General features: G+C 44.1%; 4 protein-coding genes across 8 annotated transcripts in view; 3 read left to right on the top strand and 1 right to left on the bottom strand.

Moving 5' to 3' along the window:
* The first annotated feature begins 1,688 nt into the window (after positions 1-1,688).
* LOC128889906 (germinal-center associated nuclear protein) lies at positions 1,689-3,560 on the top strand. Of its 4 annotated transcripts, none has more exons than XM_054147978.1 (7): positions 1,689-1,789; positions 2,135-2,332; positions 2,412-2,573; positions 2,647-2,901; positions 2,967-3,107; positions 3,172-3,361; positions 3,432-3,560. In XM_054147978.1, exons 2-7 carry the CDS (start codon positions 2,265-2,267, stop codon positions 3,507-3,509), a joined length of 894 nt encoding a protein of 297 aa, XP_054003953.1. In that variant the 5' UTR covers positions 1,689-1,789; positions 2,135-2,264; the 3' UTR covers positions 3,510-3,560. The 4 variants fall into 4 exon arrangements, with proteins under 4 accessions (XP_054003953.1, XP_054003954.1, XP_054003952.1 ...); XM_054147979.1 differs by having other exon boundaries at positions 1,690-1,789; positions 2,243-2,332; XM_054147977.1 differs by lacking the exon at positions 1,689-1,789 and adding an exon at positions 1,800-2,038 and having other exon boundaries at positions 2,243-2,332.
* A 10-nt stretch (positions 3,561-3,570) lies between these two features.
* On the bottom strand, positions 3,571-4,769 carry LOC128889905 (mediator of RNA polymerase II transcription subunit 4). The gene is made up of 4 exons (XM_054147975.1): positions 4,628-4,769; positions 4,137-4,543; positions 3,946-4,065; positions 3,571-3,860 (listed from the first exon to the last, which is right to left on the bottom strand). The coding sequence occupies exons 1-4, from the start codon at positions 4,693-4,695 to the stop codon at positions 3,691-3,693; spliced, it is 765 nt and encodes a 254-aa protein (XP_054003950.1). The 5' UTR covers positions 4,696-4,769; the 3' UTR covers positions 3,571-3,690.
* Positions 4,770-5,364: 595 nt separating this feature from the next.
* LOC128889904 (UDP-glucose 4-epimerase-like) lies at positions 5,365-7,895 on the top strand. Of its 2 annotated transcripts, none has more exons than XM_054147972.1 (7): positions 5,365-5,499; positions 5,882-6,041; positions 6,321-6,439; positions 6,522-6,812; positions 6,880-7,060; positions 7,189-7,473; positions 7,536-7,895. In XM_054147972.1, exons 2-7 carry the CDS (start codon positions 5,912-5,914, stop codon positions 7,586-7,588), a joined length of 1,059 nt encoding a protein of 352 aa, XP_054003947.1. In that variant the 5' UTR covers positions 5,365-5,499; positions 5,882-5,911; the 3' UTR covers positions 7,589-7,895. The 2 variants fall into 2 exon arrangements, with proteins under 2 accessions (XP_054003947.1, XP_054003949.1); XM_054147974.1 differs by having other exon boundaries at positions 5,381-5,499; positions 5,849-6,041.
* Positions 7,896-11,625: 3,730 nt separating this feature from the next.
* LOC128889195 (agrin) overlaps positions 11,626-25,773 on the top strand; it is a 20,188-nt gene continuing 6,040 nt past the window's right edge. Inside the window, exon 1 of the mRNA XM_054146604.1 lies at positions 11,626-12,298. Within this exon, the coding sequence (XP_054002579.1) occupies positions 12,244-12,298 (55 nt within the window). The 5' untranslated portion in view covers positions 11,626-12,243. The remainder of the gene's footprint in view (positions 12,299-25,773) is intronic.

The following is a 25,773-nucleotide window of genomic DNA, read 5'->3' as shown; positions in this document are numbered from 1 at the left end:
TTTTTTTTTTTTTTTTTTTTTTTTTTTTTTTTTTTTTTTTTTTTTATAAATAGCATCAAAGAGCTCTCGCAATCCAGCATAATTGCGCATCCTCTTACCTCGATCGGGGCGAAGAGATTTTCTAACGTTTAATCGAGTACCGGACGCTGGTTTTCGAAACGGAATAAATGATCAAGGCCGCTTAGGAAACTGGACAAATGTTTACGAAAACGATTTTTGACATCGCCGTGTGTCGCGCACCTGTGCACGTCATTCGAAACGATGTTTAGGCAAGAAAGAATCAACGTCGATGGAACAATAAACATGGAGAAAATGATGAAAAATTGTAAAGTAATGAAATAACTTTTTCTGTCGTAACACGTTGAAAACGTACTTGCAGATTTAAATAGTTAAACTTCGTCTAGACGGGAACCGTGATTCGAAACTGCGAGAGGAGAAAAGTAATTCTTTGAAGATAGGGCAAGCGATAAAAGAAGATAGAAAAAGACGGACGATAGTTTACGTAAGATCAACAACCTTCTCGCAATAACGGTGTCGACGAAGATGACAACGCAACAGGTATCGTGCAAACCACAAGGACGCGCAAGAACGTTCCCCTCGATCACTTTCAGTGACTCCTGACACCTTATTAAAATATACACGAATTTTCTGGATCGTATAAAAATACTGTCACGGTATTATCTCTAGGCTCTGATAACCGAATCCGCCGCTGTATGCACGTTATAAAAAAAATGTTCTTCGCACAGTTGCGAGGAGATCGTTGTTGTTTTAGTTACCTCTGATTTAAGATATCGTCGACGAACGAAACTGCTCTCACTATAAAAAGCAAACAGAAATAACGCGATGAAGGTCATCGTTTGAAAGAATTTATACTAGCAAGGTAAATCTCGCATTTCGCGTCTATGTGATATCTAAATTACCTATAGTACATGTGTACATCTCCAAGATAAATGAACACGTGTGTACTTACTTACACCTCGCTCAGCGCGAAGAAAGGTATGTAAATAAAACCACGTGTCTACAGGGTGTCCCAAAAATGTTGTAACATCTTGAAAGGAGTGGTTCGGGAGGTGATTTGAAACAACTTTTTCCTTAGCGAAAATGTTGTCCGAGGCTTCGTTGAGGAGATATTAACGGAAAACAGTGACCAATCAGAGCGCGCGGATACCGTTGGAGCGTAGGCTACGCGCTCAGCCGGCTTCGCTCATACGCTACCGCGGCCGCTCCACCGGTATACTCGCGCTCTGATTGGTCAGTGTTTTCCGTTAATATCTTCTCAACGAAGCCTCGGACAACATTTTTGGTAAGGAAAAAGTTGCTTCAAATCACCTCCCGAACCATCCCTTTCAAGCTGTTACAACATTTTTGGGACACCCTGTATACACAACAGGGACAAGACCAACACGAAGAGGCGCTTTGATTCGATCAAAGTTATGCAAGTTACTATTCGTGTGCAATAATTACGGTTCCACGGCAAAAGAGTCGATAAAAGAAAATATCCAAAGAAATTAAATAAAATAATATCGTATACCAGCTTATCAAAAGCCACGTCAAATTTTCCTACCCTTTATTTCGTAGAGCTAATCAATTTCCTTTCCGTTGATGTGTTTCGATTTATGATTATGATACACTCCTGAACGGAGACAGAGCGAACTAATAAATTTCTGATGCAAGCCACGTGGTTATGTTTACAGATTTTTTCTTCTCGGATGAAGTGTAAATATACTCTTCCAAAACCTTAAGTATACGTATATATGTATACAAATGCGTACACAAATTGACTACGTAGGTAATATCCTTTATCGAAATATCACGCTAGTATCATACGTAAATACATACATGCACGTAACTGGTAACGCGAAGTCATATGCATGAAGTTAGTTGACTCCTGGCAACAGTAATCGTTTATAAAGAGAATGTAATATGGACATTAAGTTTGACATATTTTAACGGTACATTGGTTTATTGAATGTTACAAAATGACAGATATCATAAAAGGAACATGTTTGTCGATGTGTCCAGAGAAGGAATGTTGGATGTAGGTTATAATTTACACTTATCATAGTTTAGTTCTGAAATACATATGTAGAGGTATAATAAGATAATTTTAATCTCTATCGTGTTGGAAACTTAGAAGAGAGAAAGAAGGTTTACTGCATATATTCGAAATTGACGAGAGTGTAAAGACGGCAAATAGTAAACGACCGAAGGCCGATCCAACGAAAGTTGTAAAATGTTTCAGTCGTCCAGCAGCTGGAGTAAATATGACCGATCCGGATCAACTACGTCCTGCACCTGTATTATTATCAACGATTAGATATTTGTTTACTAAGTGCGCTTTAAATCATGATTTCTTTTGCTACGCGAATTTAAATAAATCACTCTCGATAGAACTCGGCACCGTATTTCAGAATAGCTACAAGAACAGATGTTGACTGGGTAGTAGTGTACGATTTTATCTTTGACCGTCTGAGATCGGTGAGGCAAGATGCTGGAATTCAGAGAATCGATGTCCTTACAAGTATACAAATTTTTGAACCGATAGTTCGATTTCTTGTTTATTCTGCCCAAAGGTACGATCATATATTTTATGCAGAATTGGAGAATATATCATACGACAGAGCAGAACAGATTGAAAAATTGCAGATTGTGTGATCGAAGTATCTCTGAGTTTAATCCAAAAATTAATAATCAACACCTAACCGAATGCATAACATCTCTGCTTGTCTTATACGACAAAAAGGAACAGAATGACAAGCCAGATTCTCTGGATCTCGATAGGTGTATGCAAAAACTAAGCTTGAATGATAATCGTCAAGAAATGGAAGCATTGTACATTCTTTTAAATATGGGTAATACCGAAACTTTAAAAAGAGCATTGAGCTTGTCGTCTGATTTAAGGTATAAAAATGGTGTAATTAATATACAATGTTTTTTCACCTTTACAATTCTCACAATTTTTACAGAAGAAACTCAAATATCCAACTCTCAATGAAAATATCGTTCGCCTGGTATTTAAAAAATTACGTGCGTGTGTGCTCATTGATTCAACAACTCTCTCCCTTACTCATTTTTGCAGCTATGATTAACATACAAATTATAAGAAGGTATTTTAAGCGCGACAAACATCTGATTTGTCTAATAATTAAAATATATTATAAAATATTTCAGAACAGCATTAAAAATCATGAGCTCAGGATATAATAGTAAAGTATTTACATTCCCAGGACTAAAATTACAAAAAGTTTTATTGTATAAAGATATAGAAAAGATTCGAGCAGATTGTGAACTGTTTGGTCTCGTGTTCACAGATCAAAATATTTTATTTCAAAAAGCAAATTTTAAAGACGAAGTGCAATTGGTAAGAAAAGATGCATGTTTTTTAATCTAAAATTTCACGTTCGATACTAACGCATTATTTTTCATTTTAGTCGAATCCCGAAATGTATTACTACACTTATCAATCTCTGCATAATTTTCTACCAGATATTCTTCTGATGTCCATGTAATATGCTTGCAACAAAAATTAAAAAATAATACGGAAAGTATGATGTATATATTGCGATAACTTAAACGCTTAGAAGTTGTTAGATGTTTGTACAAAATTTATTTCTTCTGTTACGTCTTTTATAAATATTTAATAATAAGTAAACAAAGTTCAGTCCATGATCTATCATTGCAAACAGATAATCATTGAGAGTCACTGGAAGAACTACTCGACGAATCTGTGGACATAACTTCCACATCCTCTGTTTCCTGTTTGTGAGTATTCATAGCGACGCTCCCTTGGCCGCTCACCGACATATGTATTTCACCAGAGGGATGCCATGCAAATTGATTGGCCTGTGACACTGGTGGTTCTGAAAAAATTATATCAATGTACACTTATGCCATTGAAATAAAATTTGATATACTACTACTAGTAGAATTGTTTTGTTATCATACCACCCACAGGATGTCCAGCTCTATGCAAATCAGATGATATTCCAGGATGAGAACCTAACATCTGTCCATTCAAAGGAAGATCGCTTAATCGTCCAAGATATCCCAATCTCATTTCAATATCTACAAGCACGCTCAGACTTATTCGATGCTTAGGTAGAAATGGACAAAAAACACAAGTAGTAGAAATTCACCCGTGGGATATGGTCTCCTAGGATCTCCTTGTTGCCATGTAAGTGGTGCACAAATAGCGTTCGATGCACTTATTCTATGTGCATATTTAATAAGTTCCTCTGAAGGAACTGGCTTTTTATTGGCACGAGCAATAGATTGCAACTTCTGTTTTGCTTGATAAATTGCAGTGGCTAGAATTTGTTCTGCTTCTTTCAGTTGCCGCTGCAGTTGCCGAATGTCTTGATCCTGTCTCTCTACCTCAACTTTTAATGCCTCCATTTTTAAATTAATTTTCGCTTGTTCAGCCGCACGTTTCAAAGTCATTTTTAATTCATCGTCTTTAGCAATCAATAAATCAGTCAGCTGAGCGTGTACCTCGCTCGACAGTTTCAGCTGTTTTTGAGCAATGGTGTTTTCTATCATTTCTCTAAAGCAATATAAAATCCACAAAAATAAAATAAAATTGTTTGGTACGATAATTTCGAATATTCGTAGATCATTCATGCCTTACTTTGTTATGAGTTCGATGTCATCGATGAGAGACAATAGAACCTCTCTGGTGCTTTTGCCGGAAGCCATTTTTTTCGATGATGCGATCGAAAAATATGCGATTACTTATATTACGCGAAAAATTGATCGAGTATTTTAATGTAAGCCGTTACCGGTTTCTCTTGATTTCTCTGTAGTGCTGGCATCAACATCGTGCATTGTCCATTGAAACTTGAAGCTAATATGCACTGATATGACATAAGCCCATAAGTCAGAGAAGCGCACGCCAGAGGTCCTCAAGTTCTACTTCTATAGCACATATTTTACATTCTAAATAAATTATTATATTTATAATCTACGTTTGCTCATATTTATTATTTATATAAATTTGATTACGTCCGTCACTTCTGAATAGAGGTGCACTAAACCTGCGAAGACATTGCACATATACTTTTTAAGTCAAGACCAGTTCAGTCAAGACGTTAGTAGTAAGGACGAACTCACGATTACAATTATGTGCAACTTTGAATATCACTTATCAAAACTTTGTACACGTGTAATTATTATTAAACAGTTGTAACGTAGTTTATTAAAATTTCAGGTATTAAATATCATGCGAGAAAATTAAAACATGAAGATACTCGATTATTTTTAATCACATTTATAGGTCATTTGTCATTCAATTATTAATGTACTTGCTTATAAAAGTATTTGAAGCACCTATGCCGACGTGTTAGTATTACATAACTTTATCACGGAATACAGATATTGTTATCGATGTTTGACGATGATGTTGGAACACTGTAGTATACCTTGTGCGTTGTGCGGCGTGTGTCTTGTGCCGCTGATAAGTGAGGTTAATTGCTTACGTGTCAAACTTTGTCAAACATCAAGGTACAATACTAATCTTTTCTTATATATCCATATGTAATTTTTCTGTGTGTTAATATTATATCATGTTTATATTTATATATTCTACAATAAATGTGTATAACCGTTTGTATAAATAAATAATACTACAGTTAAATCTTGTTCAGAATCTACATTTTGTTGGAATTTAATTATAAATTGTATATATGTAACAATGTTTATTACCTGACACGATTTATATGTAAAATGTGAAACAATTTTAAACAGCCAATATTTACAAAGTATTTCTTTAGATCTGTTTTCTTGTATGTTGAACTGTTAGCATGCCTTTAGCATTGCACATTCTCTAACGTATTAATTTTCTTCTGTTAAGTTAAAGCACAATAATTATAGAATATTATGTTAGAAATAACAATTAGAACAGCACGAAAAAACAATGGCAAGTGAATCTGGGGATGTACTGGTGACGGGCGGTGCTGGTTACATCGGTTCTCATACTGTATTAGAACTAATACAAGCAGATTTTAGGGTGGTGGTAATAGACAACTGTAGTAATGCTTATAAAGGTGAGGTGTAACAAACCTAATTGTAACAATACAATAACAGGATACATATCTACGATGTCAATGATTTTTAAAAATATTATTATATAGTTGTACAACAAAAATCATTAAAGTAACTTTGTCTTACATTGAAATAAAATTGAACTAATATTTATCAAGCCTACTTTTGCATAAATTCTGTAATACTTGTACCTGTAACATTCAGTTATTCCCTATAGTGTACATTCCTCTCCATAGTTCAAAATTGCATTATAGGATTATAGTTCTATCTTTCATTTGTAGGAAACAATGATACAAAACCAGAATGTTTGTTGAGAGTTGAAAAATTAACAAACAAAAAAATTACATTTATTGGTTGTGATATAACAAATGTAAATGAATTGAGAGATGTATTTAAAAAGGTACCATTACAAATTTTATCAAGAGTTAATTATATATACTAGAAATATATACTTGAAATATCAATTATTACTTGTATTTTAGTATACTTTTTATTGTGTCATACATTTTGCTGCTTTGAAAGCTGTGGGTGAATCTTGTGCAAAACCACTAGAATACTACAAAACAAATGTCACTGGAACCTTAAATCTGTTAGAAGTTATGACAGAGTACAATGTAAAGCACTTAATTTATTCAAGTAGTGCCACTGTTTATGGAACTCCTGAAAAACTCCCATTAGTCGAAGATATGATTACTGGAAATTGTACAAATCCATATGGAAAGACAAAATACATGGTTGAAGAAATTTTAAAAGACTTATGTAGTTCAGATAAGGTAACATTGTTTCTTTTATATTTGGTTGACAATACAAATTAAATATTTGTTATAAACGAATTTTTAGGCATGGTCTGTTATATCTCTAAGATATTTCAATCCAGTTGGAGCTCATCCTTCCGGGCAAATAGGAGAAAATCCAAATGGTATACCAAATAATTTAATGCCATACATTGCTCAAGTATCCGTCGGGAAAAGAGAAATGCTGTATGTTTATGGCAATGATTACGATACCCCTGACGGAACAGGTATGTAGCTAGACAAAATTACTTTTCCGAAACAAAAAACTCAAAGAAGAAGTTTGGCTTTACGGATATTTAAGGTTATATTCAGTTCTAATTAGCGAACTATCGATTGTTTCGTGTTAAATTTCTAGGTGTTCGCGATTATATTCATATCATGGACTTGGCACTAGGTCACGTGAAAGCAATGATTTATCAAAAATCTCGAAATCCAACTGGGTTTAAAGCAATCAATTTAGGTACCGGAAAGGGTTATTCGGTACTTGAAGTTATACGTGCATTTGAAAAGGCATCGGGTCGAAAAATACCATACAAGATAGTTGAACGTAGACCAGGAGATATATCTGCCAGTTATGCAGATGCTAGTATAGCTAAAAAGGAATTAAATTGGCAAGCCAGTAGAAATATAGATGATATGTGTAAGTTGCTGTATTAGGAGTTAGTTATCGATGGTTTTTATTAATTTTTAAATTTATTACAGGTATAGATACGTGGAAATGGCAACAGAGTAATCCGAATGGTTATGAATCTTAGTAGTAATTTTTTAAATGTTTTATGGTTAAAGTTTCTTAAAAATTCTGACGAACTTTAATTTTGTTTTTTGTTATTCAAGTATAAGCCATGGTGGTGACTAGTTACCAAAGTTAAGACCAAAACACACATAGATGTATATCCATATATATATATTTATTTAACACTAAGTACATTCAGCATTTTCTATGTTCAAAATCGTTTTTAGAGGACATAACGAATATATATATAATAAATATATTTCAGCTGTTCACCCTATTGTATTTTTATAAGGAATTGTAAACCATGTATTAAATTATTGTGCCATATAGTTTATGTGTTTGCATCAATTATTATCTAAATAGACATTAAAAGGGATAATTTCTATCAATTAAAAAAACAATTTAATTTTGCATCAATGTATTCGTATCTTCGCGCGATTCATGGACACGCGATTGTTATCGCCATCTAGCGGTGAATAAGCCGAACTAATTGATTACCGTTCAGTGAGCTGCTAAGTGCAGCAAGTGGTGCCATCGGTGGGAAAATGCTCAGGTTTGTCCTCGAATAGTTCCTATTTGTACTAATAGATGGCGTTATTTAAAAAAAATTGCAGTCGCCATCTAGCGTCAACGATACAAACTAACTTTACAACAAACTTGGGCGTTTTCCCACCGATGGCGCCACCAGTACAAATCACTATTTAGTCAGTGGTGTCATCTAGCAGCAATAGTAGGAACTATTTTCACCACAAACTTGGGCGTTTTCCCACCGATGGCGCTGCTTGGCGGTAAAAAATGAATTCAAATTGTTCACCGTTAAATGACATGTTTGAATGGTAGTTGTTAATTATAATTATTTAAAAGCATCCACATTTATGATTTAATTTTAATTTCACTGTAGATACAAATCGAAAATTATAATGCGATACGTATCGTGTACTCAGAATTTATTGCGAGAAGCGAAAAAGTGACCGGGGTCCATAAGATATTATACAAATCAGTTGGATAATTTCTAAATTATAAATTGCGCACGTGTGAAACGTACATCGTACGTTTGTATGTCATAGTTGTAAATAGAGGGACGCATTAGGCATGAAAGAGCCCTATGGTTGTCGTTTATTAAATAGAAAAGGGAAAAAAAATAGCAGTCGCTTTGTCCGGGTTACATACCTTACGAGTTCCCCTGTATGGTTGCGAACACGGCGTACTATACCGCGCAGCAATACTTTGCTTTGACAGCGGCGAAATGTTTATTTAATACATGGAAATTGCTGATTCTCGGTTCGCGTGGTATACACGGCCGCTTCGGTCTCGTTGGTCCAGCCGATTCCCTTCATTTCTCTCTCCCCGTTTGCTTTCCTCGTCGCTCGTACATTCTCGACCGCGTAAACATTTTTCCCGTCGAACGGGACACGTACGAGATATATATTCTCCTCTGTCGCGGTACGCGTACGCAACTATTGTCGTCGGCTGTATCGCGATCCGGCGCGTATAGTCCCTCGAATCGAAAATCCTCCGCCATCGTCGATTATGGCTCGCCGTGGATAAATCTTCAGGGATAAGGACAAATAAAACGCGTTCGCGACAACGGAATCTAAACGGATTCCGTCTACATCGATACGCGACAATCATCCCCAATCATCCCCAGCGTCAAGTACAAATTCTCGAATCATTGTCTCGAATATCTAGTTACCGAAACAGAAAATGAAATCGACTATTTTTCGGCCAGCGATCGAGTCCCTTATCGTTTTCCGCGATTCCAATCGACGCGATCGCATATAAAATACGACCGAGTCGTGCCATCAACCGGAAGTAGGCGCGGCAACTTGACATTCGACGGTACGCGCTCGTTCTCGATAAATGAAAACTCGAGACGGTGAAATTATTAATAATCTTTGCGTCGCGATCGGTTCTCGGCTGTTGTTCGTCCTGGTTTAACGGTGCTAGAATCTAGAATCATAAATATCGTCGTAGGTAATCGAATCAGCCCCGTCGCTGGTGCTGAACGACTCCGCGTCGAGTAGAAGCGAATACGATTCGAGGAAAGGGTTTCGGGACCGAACACGTGCGCAGTGAAGGGCGAAATCCTAGACTTGGAATAAGTCGGAAGTTCGTCGATTTGTTTGTCTCGTTTCCTTCTTTGGAAAATGTTTAAAAGAAGAAACGAGACAAACATATCGACAAACTTCAGATTTATTCGTAGCCTAGGGTTTTGCCCATCTCTGCACGCGCGTTTATACAGGGTGTCCCAAAAATGTTGTAACACCTTGAAAGAGGTGGTTCGGGAGGTGATTTGAAATAACTTTTTCCTTAGCGTAGGCTACGCGCTCCTCGACCTATCAGAGCGCGAGTATGTCAATGGTGCGCCCGCTGATTGGTCGGGGTTTTCTGTTAATATCTCCTTAACGAAACCTCCAACAACATTTTCGCTAAGGAAAAAGTTGTTTCAAATCACCTCGCGAACCACCCCTTTCAATGTGTTACAACATTTTTGAGACACCCTGTATTTTCTGATGTTTACCGTGGTGCTTGGAACGTAGAGAAGGACAGCGAATAAAGAAGAGGACGGAGCGAAAACACCAGGGGCATATCGGTGAGTTTTGTTGTTGCGTTAGCATTGTCTCGTCGAGATATCCGATCCCAGATCATGTTACGTTACTCGGCGATCGAACTCCAGGACCCCTCGAGGGGTATACCCGCCCAGTGGTGGGGATGGTTTCTGTGGAATGGAGGGAATACACGGCGTCGAAGCAAGTTTAGGCAAAATAACCGCGTTAGCCGGCGCAAGTGGGTTAACGGCGTAGTCCGCGGGAGAGAAGGCTGATATGTAGCGTAGACGCTTGCGTTTCGCGGCGGATACTCCGATGGTTGACGTTGACGAACGATCCCCTCCGGCCTTGGTCGATCGGTGCACCATCGAGAGGTTCGGGTTCGATTGCACCTGCAACAGCACCGGAGCGAGCGGTTCCACCGCGCGTTTGGCCTCTTCTTCCCTCGGGCCACTGCCACACTTTCGTGCCTAACAACCGGCGATGTCGGTGTTTTTTAGTCCCCGTTCGAACATTAGACCGACCGAAACTAGAGCACCGAGAGCGATTTCGTCGAATACCAAGAAAGTGTACAACGCGAGGTGAACCAATTCCGATCGACACGTCCGATAAAAATGGAAATATCGGCCCACGGAGTACGTTTCGTTCGTAGAAAGGGACCTAAACGAGATCGTCGATATCATCGTCGACGTTTTTACCGAGGGAGACGAAAAACTATTTTCTTTCGCGGTCGACCGTTGACCCTTTGCGTTTCTATGCAGATTAAGACTCGACAAACATGTATCGAAATCAGAATAAAAGCCATTGTTCAAAGTCGAACCGAACGTTTGGACGGTATCGTTACGGGTCGACGAGAGTATCGCCCATCTAGGATAATTAATCGGCCGGTTCGTGGGACGCGATACGAGAGAACGTGGCCGCTTTATAGTTGTTTCTCCTCGCCGTGAATGCGCGACTCCGTTTGCACGTGAAATTAGCGGTTAGAATGTAAGTAGGAAACGAGACTAATGTCGCTGTCGGTAGCAAGAAAATTCCCCGGGTGATCGTTCGATTAGAAAGTGCACCCGCTGAAATGTAAATCGATGAGTCCGTCACCGCGGGAACGGAGCCGTCCGGTGTTCGATCCTCGCGAACAAGCCGGGAATATTCCGCGTTCGTTAATCGGCTAACTTTCTCAATCAGGTTCTTCGCGGAGGATTCGTTCGGTCGTTTTGGTTCGGTCTCGCGTATCTAGACGGTCTATTTTCCGACGAGGAAATCGAAATTCGTTTCGATCGATTAAATTCATTTCTTTTCTTTTCCAGGAATCATATCGTCGCGTTGACGTTAATGGATCGTGAGGATCGTTTCCTTGGCTTGATGCTACACCCCTCGAAAGTCGAAGAAGTCGCGATCAGAAAGGCCGCATGCCGTTTCCGCGTGCCCGCCGAAGAAGAGGTCGACGAAGAAGAATAAGACGTCTTTCTGGTGGTGAAACAGGAGGAGGAGGAGGAGGAGGAGGAGGAGGAGGAGGAGGAGGAAGAGGAAGAGGAGGAGAAAGAGTTGGCCTAGAAACGGTGGGTTCTTCGATCTCCGGATCAGAGTTGGTTTTCAGGCTTGTTCCCCCTCGTTCCTTCACGCTTGTCCAGCTGAAGGCCCCCCTCGTTTGACCGAGCGTCGTCGACGACGATGGTAATGGTAAATGGCCCGTGGAGAGGCACTCCGGTCCGTACTCCGTGGCTGCACTGGAAACGGGAGCACGCCACGTGAAAGTAGGAAGGGGAGGCTATAGCCGGACCGACGTCGCTTCGTGCGCCTCAGTCGTTCGTGGACCTCGAAGGACGAAAGAGGTCGAAGAGGGCACGTTTCCTCCTCTCTCCTTCCTCCTCACGGCGCTCGTCACCATCTCTCCTCTCTCCTTCTCCGAGAACATCTATTCCGCGCGCGCCTTCGGCCTTATCCTCCTTAACGACCCGGTGCCGGTGGCGAGACCACGAACGTCCACGCAATAAGATAATCGCACGCAGACGTCCGCCTACTGCGCTCCGAGAAAGTTGTCTCTTCGTAAAACGCTGTCCCGCTGGTTTCACGATCGTGGCCAAGAAGAAGCTATTACATCCGAACGGATCTCCGTCGACGTTTACCAAGGATGCACCGTCACGTCTCCCTCGTCATCGGGATCGTCCTGCTGTGTTGCCTTCAAGGTCGGTATCGCTTTTAAGCTCGCCGCGCCAACCGATCACGATCGCGCCGCGATGCAATCGTTCCGCTCCGGTGAAAGTCGCAACACTCGCAACAGGTCGCAACCTCCTTTACGTTCCGGCGCCGCGCCGTTGCGCCTTTCCAGCGTTTCGTACCACTCGTCTCATCTCTCTCATCCGGACCATTTTCGACCACCGAATGTCGCGATAACCAACTAAACGGACAAATTCCACGTACCGGTGCTCGACAAATTTCAAACGCGACTCTGACAACGATTGTCGACCTTGCTGAAGGCCGACCGAAACCATTCACCCGCTTCTCGCGTCCTCTCGGACGCGATGATGGTTTTTCGACGATAAAACGGCCTGTTACGCGGTATAGATCATCCGGCCCCGAGATATTGATCGACGATTCGTTCCCGTCTGCTGCGGCTAATTTCAACGGTTTCACGGTCGGCTAATTGAGAAACAAACGAACTCGACGCGGTACACCGACAGACGAGGAAGCTCCATTCGTTACACCGCTCGACCGACCACGGCCAGCGGATTCGTTCCCTTCGAATCCCTCTGCGAATGCGTAATGGATGATAGATAATCGGGCTCAAGTAGTTCGCTCGATAAAAATATTAACCGTTTCACTGCTACGCGGTGCGAAACCGCTGCGTTCGTTTGTCTTCGAAAACCGCGACGCAGCGCTTTTGCGAGTTTCAGCGTGTCTTTGACATCAACTCAAGATACGTCTCGCAGTTTTCGTGCGTTCTTGCAAACAATTGCTTAGCAATTGAACGGTTAAAGAGTTTCGATTCGTTCGAAAAGTAAGAATTCGTGATTCGATTCGTAAGAATGAAAGATAGAAAAATATCGTCGAATCGACGGGACGCTTTATTAAATCGGACGGGATCGATCAGGTCCAAGTGGGTCGGTTAACCGACGGGAAAGTTCAAAGGGCCAACGGGAAACGTTTCACTGACGCGTACGTACGGTAACCTAGTTTTCCGAAAAGTAGACGAGGACCGTCGAAAATTCTTTACCCGGGCGAAAACGGTTCGGTCCGAGTATATCTAAAAGCGTAGAGATCGGATTTAACGACCGTGAAATCTCTATGCTTTCTAACTCGGAGTATTTAGGTTAATCATCTCGTGAAACGATAAACACTCGATTAGCTTGATCGGTGCTTTCGATTAGGCATCGCGCGCGTAGGTCGCGTAGGTGTCGCGAATGAGAAGTAACAAAAACGTCACCTTCTGTATCGACATCCAGGCTCTCCCTTTTTCTCTTTTTCTCGGCAAATGGCTTTGGTCGGAGCGCCCATTGAATTCTCCACAGAGAGCCGGTATCTCTACGCGGCCAAGTGCGATGCTCTTTCAACGAAAGGGGGACGGAAAAAGAAGAAAGGACCGATGGTTTTTTCGTTTTAATCTCTCGCATGCTCGCGACGGCTCGTGCACGAGGTCGAGTCGCTTCCTCTTCCTCTCCAAGTTCTGCATTCCTTCGTCCTCTCGAGCGATGCGGTCGCATCGATAGATCCACTTTCGACATTTTCGTCAAGGTTATATCGTTATTCGTATTATATAACACCGTGCGGTTCATCGAGTTCGTTTATTACCCGAAACGGTCCGAAGTGGTCGTTCGGGTATCACGAAACGTCTTAATAAACGATGATCCTCTAAAAGCGTTACGGCGTCGGTTCATCCACTTCTCGGAGCGTACGAATTCTCGTGACCCGGTTCCTCGTTGCACCATCCCTCGGGAAACCGACGCGCGTTCGCGGATGGAATCGACGAAACGATACTTGCTTCGCGGGTGAAAAAGGGCGAAAGGGTACGTATGCTCACTGGCTTGTACTTCGCGATGCCCGTCGTCGTTCCGTCGACTATGAAACAGATTTTCACGGTTGAGAACGCTTCGGCGCGGGGTGTCAGGTCTTCCTTATGCGTGTTGGAAAGTAACACAAAAAATATAATTGCGGAAGACACTCTTAACGACAAAGTTTCGTTAACGCGTTAAGAACCGTTCACGAATTTTCTCGTGTCGCGCATTCCGTCTGTTACGGATGGATCGAAATAACCCCTCGAAAAAACGCGCGGTCCCAGGCATGTGTCTTAGAGATTTCGTTGCGGTTCTTAATGTGTTAAGAAACGGAATATCGAGGTCTCGTTCGAATCCCCGGTTAGTTTGTCGTCGCATCGTTAATTCGTCTCACGGCTCGGACTTGGATAATTACGCTCGATTACGTTGCACCAGCGCCGCCGACACCTTTGCATTCGGTCGTCATCTCCGGAAAAGTGGAAGGCAATGTACGCGTGCCAATTAGCGCGTTGCCTTGTTGTAATTGTATGTATAACGGACAATCGCTCGGTCAGAGATCCTGTTCGGTGGTATTCGAAAGGAAATTCAGTTACCTTGGCGCGTGTCTGAATTGCTGCGATTAAAAGCGCGGGTAGTCCTCCGCTTATTAACAACAATCGAGCAACCGTCGGTTACCGTTACACGAAAACGCTTAGAAAGTATTTGTACAGCCTGGTTTCGTGACACCGAAACGAACCTAGGCTGGTTATCTCGCACTGTGACAAAACGCGTTGCTTGCCATACCGTTTCCACGTACCGCGTCGTGTCGTTGGATTTTTACTCGGTTTCGCGATTAACACGTTCACGATGGCACTGTTATTCGCCATTTGAACGCGTCGATTCCAACTGAATTTCCCACGATGAGAACGCGCCTCGTCGAAACGTTCAAACGGTCGAACGCGAGTGGAAAAGCGCGGAAAGCAGTGGAAAGTGCTGCGGACCGAGTCGCCGCGTCACCCTGTACGATTCGACCGTACTCGTTCGCGATACGCTCGCTTCCATCGCTAAGTTTGCGTCGCGTAATAGCTTCCAGTTGTAACCCTTGCGCGAAAGTCGAACAGACTGCTGAGTAAATCGCGGCAAGGAAGATGCGTGAGTACGATTTTATGCTAAGTGGAAAGGTATCCGCCGCGCGCGGCGCGCACCATCGGTTACAGAGCACGCACGGCAGATGCGATCGGAACGGTTTCCTCGTGGTGCGCTTGCCGGCGTACTTGCGCGACTCCCGAGGTACGTAAATTATTCATTAAACCGCGAACGAATCGTGGTCGCGATCTCCGGCGTCGATTTTTTTTTTTTTTTCTATTTCGATCGCACGCCGAATTCTCTTTGTTTCGTTGTTCGTTCGCGGTACGTTTCTCGAATCTGTCGTTGGACGACGAACGGGTATCGGTAATCCGTTCGTAGACGAATGTAGACGAATACTCGTTTCGGGCATTGTATAGTGTATCTCTTTCAGCGGCGATGTTTGCCGTTGGTCACGTACGGGCTGTTTCGTTCGCACAATGAGGCCTCGTGCCGGGTTTAATGGAACGTATCGGGGAATCTAGTACAACCGGCAGAGATCGGATTCGCGATGTCGACGAGTCACGGCGCTTTTCCGATTCGATTTTTGCCGCGATCCGCGATGAGATTCGTCATCGATCGGACGATTCGGGCGAACGTCGAATCGCTCGTCTCGATTTAATCGTCGAGTACGAATAATTGGCTCTTGTGAAGAACTTGTTGGTCGAATTGAATCAGCTGAAATTGAAACGCTCGCGATAAATGGGAGAACCTGTACAAGATTTGATAAAACAGAGAGAATGTACTATATGGATCGCGGTTCGCCGAGCGGACATGAATTAGCATTACCACGAACAACGCGATACGTAGTTCCGTGGTCGAAACGGTACTCGCTCCAGGCTCGGATTTCAGTTATAAATTCGCCGCGATTGCGGCGAAACGGTCCCCGCTCGTGTATTCATAATTCAAGATTCGTTTCCCGCGGCCGTTATTAACGAGTCCACCCTTTCGGTCTACCCGTCCAGCTGACTTTGCTAATCGTGCACGAGAAAAAGATACGTTCGAGATTTCCATGACCGCGATGGCGACGAGAGAGAAAGACGAAGACACAGAGGGTGAAAAATGAACGTGATTGCTGCGGATGAAATGATACGAATGCCTCGTTAGCGTCCTACTTTCTTTTCTCATCCGTGAACGAGTCGCGATCGAACGAATCGCCTCGAACGTTGGGAAAAAGTAACGTTCGCGACGAAAATACGTCACGAAATTGAAACCTAAACGGTAAGAGTGAGATCACGTATACGCGAGGACAGCCGTTTATCCATTGGCTGTCGCGGTTACGTATAGCGTACGCGTGACATCGACTGACAAACTGGTAGCACGACTGGCATCGGTGCGTCACGTTTCAGGAAAAAAGAACTCGTTGACAAAGAAATAACGCGGTAGAAGCAAATTCCGTCGCGTTCCTAACGACAGGGCATATACATATGTACCTACATGGTTATTAGTATTATCCAGGTTTACGCATGCTATTAATACGCCAACCCGTTCGACTCGTTTCACGATCTACTCCTGTCAGTCAACGATTATTTAGTTGAGCGTGGCATCGACATTCGTGATTTTCGATAAGATCGCCGTAGGAACGATACGACGTTCGTATGTACGTACAATATGTGCATACAATTGTACATCTGGCCGGTGATAATCGAGCGCGCATGGATCGACAACCAGGCGATTAATAACCAGTCGCGGCGTAACGCGAACGATCGAATTGACAAATGTGTCGTATCACCGGAATTCGCATACGACCGGTTAGGTTTAGACGTCGATCGATCGAGGAAGCATAGGAAACGGTGCACCGTACAAAATACACCCTCAGGGGCTGTAGAGGTGTGTTTGGGGCGGCGATGGATGAGAAGCGGGCCCCAATAGATGAGAATTAAGAGATACTGCAAACGGCATTAAAATAACGCAGGAGTCACGTAAGACGATGATGAGAAGAATGGAAACAAGCTAGTACTAAGTAAGCAGTAGTGTAACAACTAGTCTGCAGATTTTTATGCATTTATAGGGAATTTGAATGCGCAAGAAACTACAAAATGCACACAGTATGCAAGAATATAAAAGATATCGAGAGTAAAGTTCCTATTACAATATTGGCAGAGTAAAATAAGTTTCTATTCAGGTTCAATTGTTACAAGTACGTTTGCCAAGATTTTATTTTGCGTAAAAGTCCGCAGTCTAGTAATAACTTTGCATAATAAGTTACGCGCTTTAAATAAACGAACGAACGAACGTACGAAATACGATTCGAGGTTGTCGCTGTAGTCGTGGATCGAAGGATTCGCGAATTTCGAGAGGTAACGTCGGAGAGATGGACCGTGGACCGGGGTCCTTGGTTCCGCGGAAGTTTCTGCAGCCAGTTCGATCGATAAACCAGTCGGGTGTCCTTTCGGGAACGGCACCGTTAGCGTTGCTCGATCACATCCACCGATGCTTGACTTACTTCGCTGACCCGAAGACCCACTGGACGTGTTCTCGTGAATTTCAAACGACCGGCATCCCCCTCCTCGTGATTCTACCACCTGTGCCGTTTATTCAAACGGCTGGGTTAAACTCCTCGTGCTCGAATTTCTTTCTTTCGATCGCGCGAAAAAACACCTCCTCGAATTTGCAGCGAATTCGATTATCGTTAGGCCGAATGAACACGGGCGCAACCGATTTGAAATTAGCGTTGCAAACCGTTTGCGCTCTTTGTTTTACATACTCCACTGTCTTTGTTTTACCTAAATCCACGGTCGCGTGCAACTATTGTAGTTTCGGAGTGGTTCGAAACTGATCAGTTGCGCCCTTGTGCGATCGGCCTAAACGTTTCATCCGACGTTAAATCGAAGCAACGATTGGACCGTGGTAACGTCGCAAGTTTTGTAATGGTTATCTGGGAAGCTTTCGCGACTCGCTTCGCGTTAAATCGTATTCGCCAGATCGACGATGGTTCGGGCTCGTTTTCTGCGACGGAGGACCGCGAAACCCTGGCCTAGACTGTAAGTAGGTATGGAGGTAAGGTCGAGGTCGCTTTCGTGCTCCTTCTTCTCGGTGAACCGCAGAGCAACCGTTGCTGTAAATTAATAGCCGCGTCCTCGACTGAAAGCTTTCGCTTCTCCTCGTATCAATGAGAGATCGAGATCGTTGGACTCGGTCGATAAATCTCCCTCCCTCGACCCAGTCGGAGAATACTTGCCTCTTCGGGCGCAGCTTCTCGAACCGGTTGCGTTAAATCATACCCGTCTCGTAAAGGAGAATATAAGCGGGAAGATTTATATTTTTCATCGCGATTGTCGATTCGATCGTTGATTCGAGAACGAACGGTAGGAAGCAGCACGCGATCGTAAGCTTTACGCGGTGTAATAAAGATAGGTACGCAGGCTATATAAAAATTTGCCAAGTAAAATCGAGGTCGTCTCCGATGCGGATGGAACAATCGTTAAAGCGTTAACGAAGAATGATCCCGACCTCTCGGTGCCGTCGATGCCGGTCTGCTAATCAAGGGTCGGCGTAATCCTCGTAAAACTCTTGGCTGCCGGCTAGCCGCGTCGCTTATTCTTCTTCGAGCAAGAGGTTCAACGATCGAGACGCGTTTACATTTACACCCGAACGAACGCTGGCCTTGCCGGATAATTACCCTTTTTTTCCAAGACGCGACGCGCCGTTTCTTCTTAATCGCTCAATATTCTGTCCCTTTTACCTCGTTTCACTCTAATTACCTTTAATACGCAATTTCCTTAAACGTTACGTGCACGTTTGATTTACCGTACGCTTCTCACGGGGTCCTGCCTGTTCTTTTATTCCTCTTTCTCCCGTTCGCGTTTCGTTGAAACCTTCGACGTGCGACGGAAATCACGAATTAATGTATATCCGAAGGCTCACGCTCGTGGCTCACGTAACGCCGCGAGAACCTGAACGACCTAACGAAACGAACGCTTGTTCTTTTATTAAAATCCCCAACAGAATTTCGGTACCGGGAAATCGGCGCCATTCTTTTCGAATGGTTCTTTGCGTTCTTTACGTTGTTACTCGTTCGGACATGCCGCGCTGGAGCGATCGATCGAATCGTTGGAATCGCGTTCGAATGCCTGCTCGTCGCGACGAAATTACCATTCAGCGAAGAGTTCGTAGCGAGAGGTTCGACGAATCCGGTAAGAGGCGGCCGAAATTCTCGAGGTAACGTTACCGACCACATAATCGTCGTCCGTTCTCCCGTTATCCGAATCTACGTGGAAATTGTCAACGGGGACTCTCTTTACGCGAGTTACGCCGAAAAATTCCATTCGGCTGACACCAAGCGGAATATCTTCGTTCGCAGGACGTGTACGCGTTTCGCAAAATTCACCGGGTCGTTTCGCTCGTAGATCGTTCGACTAAGACTTTAATATTTGTTTTTTTTTTTTTTATGGCACTATGTTTTAATAACTGTAACGTAATTCAAGTCGGTGACTTTATACGGATATTGCCACAGGAAGGGTAATCAAAAGTCGTCGCTACTTAACTTTTAAACGTTTAAACGATAACGGTTTAAAGCACCGAATAACAGAGGAACCATAATCGAGGCAATCGTACCGTGGCCGTACTCGGTCGACCGATATCGGATTCACGCGTTTACTTTTCTACCAACAAAGATATTTTGCGTACGCTTTGCAATTTTCATGCCGAGGCCACGAGGAGAAGGATCGCGAAGAAAAAAGTTGGAGAGGAGCAGAGAAAACGAAGAGGAAGAAGAAGAAGAAGAAGAAGAAGCAGTATAAGAAGAAGAAGAAGAAGAAGAAGAAGAAGAACAAGAAGGTGGATGGTAGGGTGTGCACGTTCCTCGTACGCGTCGATCGATCGGAGGTTTCTCCGATCTAACGGATCGGAGTGTGCACACGCGCACGCGTACATGCTCACGGAAGATCGAGCGATCTGGGAGGTAGTTTTTTCGCCCCAGTACTCCACTTACCGCACGCCACTTAAACCGAACGGGCGACGATTTATGGAACGCGACTCGTTTGTCGTGCTTGTTCGGGATCAATGCGACACACATACCGGCGTTTTTGTCGATCGCTAGGGCCACGCGCCTGCCGCGATCCTCTTCATCGCGTCGCGCGTCGTCGCGATACTCGACGGTTAACGTTACTTCGATAATATCCTTTTTGCTCGGTCGAGCAAAGGCGAGTTAAAGACCTCGTTTGCGAACTTCCGCGGTCGATATCGCTCCGATAGCGATGGAAATAACACCGTATCGATACCGCATTATAAAGTACCGTCTATATCGGTGCTTACACGCCGCGTCGCCTCGCGGAATCAAATTTAACTCGTTCGTATGAACACAGCTCGGCCATTCCCGAACGATGAAGTAGTTACAGGAAAGCTAGTCGAAATAATTTGACATTTCGAACACGTTTTCGTGATTATTAATTAATTCTTTTTTTTTTTTTTTTTTTTCGTTGGCATTCGCGACAAAAGCGAGTATTGTTTTGGTCGAAATCAGCTAGGGAGAATATAATCCCTGCTTCGCGGAACCAGTTTTGATTAGTAATGGCCGGCCGTGCTGTAATTAGCTGTTTTACAGGCTGGAATGGTCTGTTTCGATAACGCGCGTATCTCCGAGCACGGCTAAACAGCGACGGACGGGTGACGCGTTGAGTCGCTAATTCGCTGTACGAGATTACGCCACGATTTTAATACGAGACTGGTGTCGGTTTTATCGATCGGATCGAAGCACAGACGCGAGGCGGTTTCGTCGAGCAAACGGGAACACTCGAGTCGAAATTAGTATCCGTCTGACGATTCAATCCGCGTTTTCGGTTAAAACCTGTCTCCTTCGAACTCGTAGCAGGCCGAGCGGTAATTTTCGTATCGGCCGGAAACTTTCTCGCCGGTGGAGTTTAATTATCGCGGCTCGCGTGCTCTATAACAGAAATAAAGGCTCGTTAATGCAACGCAACGCGGACGTGTTACGGGACAATGCCACGAGGAAGACGAGATCGTTTCGCGTTGATAAAGAGGCACGGTTGCACCGGGAAGATCGGTCGTGGCAACGTGTTACCGGAGGCTGCACGAAGCTAGAACCGCGGGAGCACGAACGACCTTACCGCGATTTTGACGCTATCGATTGGGAATGATTTATGCGGCTCTTGTTTTCGCCCCGGTCGAGATACCGTCCACCGCGCCGTGCCGCACGCGATCATACACGGAATTGCGCGGAATTAACGGATTACTCGGGTTACGATCGACCGTACTTTTGTTCCACCGATCGAATCGGTCTAAACGCTCTGAACCAGGCCTGGCCGACTCGAACAGTTTCACGGACCACTTCGATCACGCGTAACGTTACAGCGGGCCGCACTTTAGGTAAACATGTAGGTTCAAAAATATAATACATATACAAAATACCGGTCGACGTCGTTGTTCCGCTTAGGAACGGCGCGAAAAATCACTACCAGGGATTTTTCACGGTGATGACACAATCGCGATCGCAGTTGTAATTAAACTTCGATCACGACCGTGATCCGGAAGATGGTGTTTCAGAAGCGGTTCGTGTTAGTTGTTATCGTTAGTGTATTGCTGTCTTCCCTTAGGGGACATTCAAGAAACTACAAATGAGTCAAATTTAAATTGTATTACAATTATATCAACATTGCTTTTAGACCATATTATAATATATATATTATAATATATATAATATAATATATTTTATTATATATATATATATATATATATATATATATATATATATATAATAAAAAAATAAATAAAATTTTCATTTATTTCATACTTTGTATACATACACAACGGAAATGCAACGTAAAGAGTCCAAGGTGGTTTCTTTTATTGATCGTTCGGCATCCATCGAGTCGAAATGAACGTTCGGGGCAACGCGAGCTGTAATCGAACGACCTTGAGTACGATAACTCGTGCAGCCATAAGCGTTAACGCTCGGCGAAGATTACCGCGAGCTGTTGCACCTCGAGTCGCGACGCGTCGTGCGCGCCACGGAGCTAAAGATAACCGATCGCTGGCACACCGTACAATTTGTCAACCGGCCTAACGAATGGTCCAGCTGCAGAATTCATAAGAACGCGGAGAACTACTCCCGCGATTCCGGGCTTGAGCACGCGCAACCGCGATATCGCATGCATCCGAGCAATCGCGTGCATCTGCGAGCTTAGGCCGCGAACGCGCTGCAACCAGGTTTCATACTCTCAGGTTTAACGACGAGCCACGATAAAAAGATCACGCGCGAAGAAACGTTGAAACGTTTTTTTATCGATTCGCGATACCTATACAGACGAGATATTTTTGATAAGATGGAATATACGACGGTGGTATATTTGTAGATGTTGGAAAGATCGATTCGATATTCCGGGAAATCGTAAACGTCTTTATTACGTGACGGTGTTGGAGAACCCGATTGAAGTTAAAACGAATAACTTTAATAAATTATTTATTAGACGCTCTTAATTCCTAACTCTAGGTTCCAACATGAAAATACTGTAGCCAGCACGGTTGAATACTCGGAGGAATCTGACGAGTTGGCATGGGAAAATCGATTTTCGGTAGTGGGAAATTTATGGGCCGAATGACGAACAGACCTGGTGGAAAGTGAAGGTCCGAGGTTTTAGAATGTGGAAGGAAAACAGTGAGATGATGGCAAGGCGATAAAGCAAAAATATGATTAAGATTTCCAACACCGGTTTGGTATCGATCGTTTCGCGTATGGTGCCGGTTTTACGGAATCTTTACGGAATCGGCTTTTGTTTTCCAGCGTCATAGCGTATTCTTTTCTGACGGGCGCAATTTAAATAAACTATATGTATAGCGAGACGGAAACGTGTAATGGAATGTTTACCTATCGGGAATGAAACACGTGACACAACAAAACGGTAAATTTCGTCGAAACGACTCGCCGATCGTTCCATCGTTAATTAAGTTGAGCGCGTGACGGACCGGACCGGATCGGATCGTTCGTGAGTCATTCATTGCGCGTAATTTCTCGTTCTCGCGCCGCGATGAATCCTCCGCTGGTAGGTATATCTCGTTTCCACGCGATGTGGTTTTTCCAGTCAGTTCGCACGCCTAGCGCGCCTATGTCGGTTTAATTGACACCGAGCAGCCAAAGGTTCGCGCACGAGTCTGCCCGGAGCTCCCTCGATTATCTTTCTCTCGAATCGAACGCTCTGTCACTGCGTGCCGGGTGCGCCGCGAACCGCAACATCCATCCAGTTCATCTAACCCGGCCATTTTTCCGTCCGCGTCTCCGCGAATAGCAGCCCGGCGAAACAAGAACGTAAGCTGCCCGGCACATTGTTCGTTTTATTTACGAGCCGCGGCTTTATTCGTATGAAATCGTTCCGGTTCGTTAAACGGATCCCTGGTTCGCGTTTCGGACGGCGAGGAAGGACGACGGTAGTCGCGAGTACGCAGCTACGTCTCGTCGTTGGTCGATGTTGGTGTTCCATGCCGAGGAAAGGATGGACAAATTTGGACATTTCTACACTCGAACCGAATCCATACTTGCCAACGATTTCCGCTATTCTTTGCTCCGTAATCATCTACGGATCTGAATATCCTATTCAGGATATGCAAAATAGTCGAATAAAGTTTTCTTCGGTTAGCGATCTTTCGACACCGGCACCCCGTTTTCCTAGTCTCCCGTTCAGTGGAGAAAAATCCAAGGAGCAGCATCCACCCGGTCGGTGTTTCATCCTTCCCGTAGTTCACCGACCCGCATATTTCTCTTCGCCTCTCTCCCTGTCGCGCGCTGGACTCTCCTCTTCCCTCAGGTCTCGTTTCCTCTCTTCGTTTATCCGACCGGTGTCCATCCATTGTACATCGGTGTGCATGCATGCACGCGCTGGCTCGCGCGACCCCGCGTTCGCGTCATATCTACAGGGTTATAATTCGATCAGCATTGTTCGCCAATCCCCCGGGCCCCCGGCCAGACGTCCTCCCTTATTGGCATAATTGATTCACTTAATCGCGCTCGTGGGAGTGACGGACACCTCCTTCTGCCACCCGTCGACGCGATTACGCGCCTCCGTTTGACGGACCGACGCGATCGCGACCAAGTACTCGTGTTGGACTCCGAGCCAAGGAAAATGTTCGACGCAGTAAAAAGAAACTTTTGAAGAATTTATATTTTGTACAGTCACGATCCGCACTGTTTCGATGATAACTGAATTCTGATTTGCTGAGATTTTTGCGAGCCTTTAGAATCTATCGCGAGTCAGGAACGATACGAAGTACAACAGGGTATAGAAATTTGAAGCTGAGATTAGGGTGTTTGGTTACGGAGAAATCTATGCTAACAGTTACGTTGTGACTAAACGTGTTGGTCATTCGAATCTCTTCGTCGCTCTTCTTTTCCGTATCCGTTACCTCTCTGTCATTTTTATCGAGATTACTTAAACGAATACGCGGACCGCGTAATGTTTAAATTCGACGAATTTAAATGTTAGTTGGGTAACATCGACCGCGGGAATCGACCTGTGATCGGTGTTCGGCGATCTTCCCTGGAACGCGAAAAAGAGGTTCCCTCTTGTCTACCGACTCTCGGTGGAAATTCAATTTAGATATCGTCGCGGCTCGCACCGTACAACGCGGTTGCGGTTGGGTCTGGCCGATACCGACCGATCGATAAATCGTAATCGGCGTAATTACGGGTGCCCGTAAGCTCGTACGACGCTTATCTCTCCTCGCGTTCGGTTATTAGCGTGGCGGCTCCCCGCGAAGAAGCAGGAAGGTGAGTTCCGATCATCGCCGGACCAACATTTTCTCCTCCGATCCTCGAACGGAGATGGAGAACGTTTCATTGATCTAATACGCAACGATACTTCCAGCTACGTCTTCCAGCAACGCCCGTTTCTCGAGTCAGCTCTGGACACGATTCCCGATTTTATTACACGGGAAAAGGCCGTAATAGCGGCGTTGTTCGCGGCAGCGCTTTGAGATACACGCGCCAGCAGGAAGAAACCTCGGTCCCCCGTATTACAATGCGTATCGTTCTATCTCGTACAATTTGCAAATTCGAGGGCAGATTCTCTGATTCGAGCAAAGCCGCGAATTATCGAGCCCGGCGAACGGGATCGATTTCGATCGCGAACCGAGATTCCCGGCAAATTGTATCCCGAGGATGTCCCAAGTCGATCGCCGCACGAAACAGGGGCAGACCGTCGGAATTTGTCGAAAGTAAAAATTCTTTACGAGCAGACGGAACGCCGTGGTTTTCTCGTGTACGCGCGATGCGTGACTTCGATCCGTAGATAAATTACGAACCCCGCGGAAGAGGGAAGCGAATCGTCCGTTAAGATCGTATTGTTCCCGCGACTCGTTCGCCGGACCGACCGAGTTCGTTCCGGATACGATCTTTTTCGTGCGCGTCAACGCGGCCCGAGTTATTACTATACATAGTATATCTCTCGGGTCGGGGACACGAAAGATGTTCAGGTTCGATTCAGCGAGACTCGTGGAATCTAGCGATCGCGATCGACGCGACCGGACCCGTATCGTACTCGATAACGACGAGATGCGTTTCGCTCGACTACGCAACCATATTTCTATTAAACAGAGTGGGGGGGGGGGGGGGGGGG

Source organism: Hylaeus anthracinus, unplaced genomic scaffold, assembly GCF_026225885.1.
Source record: "Hylaeus anthracinus isolate JK02 unplaced genomic scaffold, UHH_iyHylAnth1.0_haploid 11997, whole genome shotgun sequence".
NCBI classification, from domain to species: Eukaryota; Metazoa; Arthropoda; class Insecta; order Hymenoptera; family Colletidae; genus Hylaeus; species Hylaeus anthracinus.
Note: the sequence above shows the minus strand (reverse complement) of the source record. Positions and strands in the feature narration are given on the sequence as shown.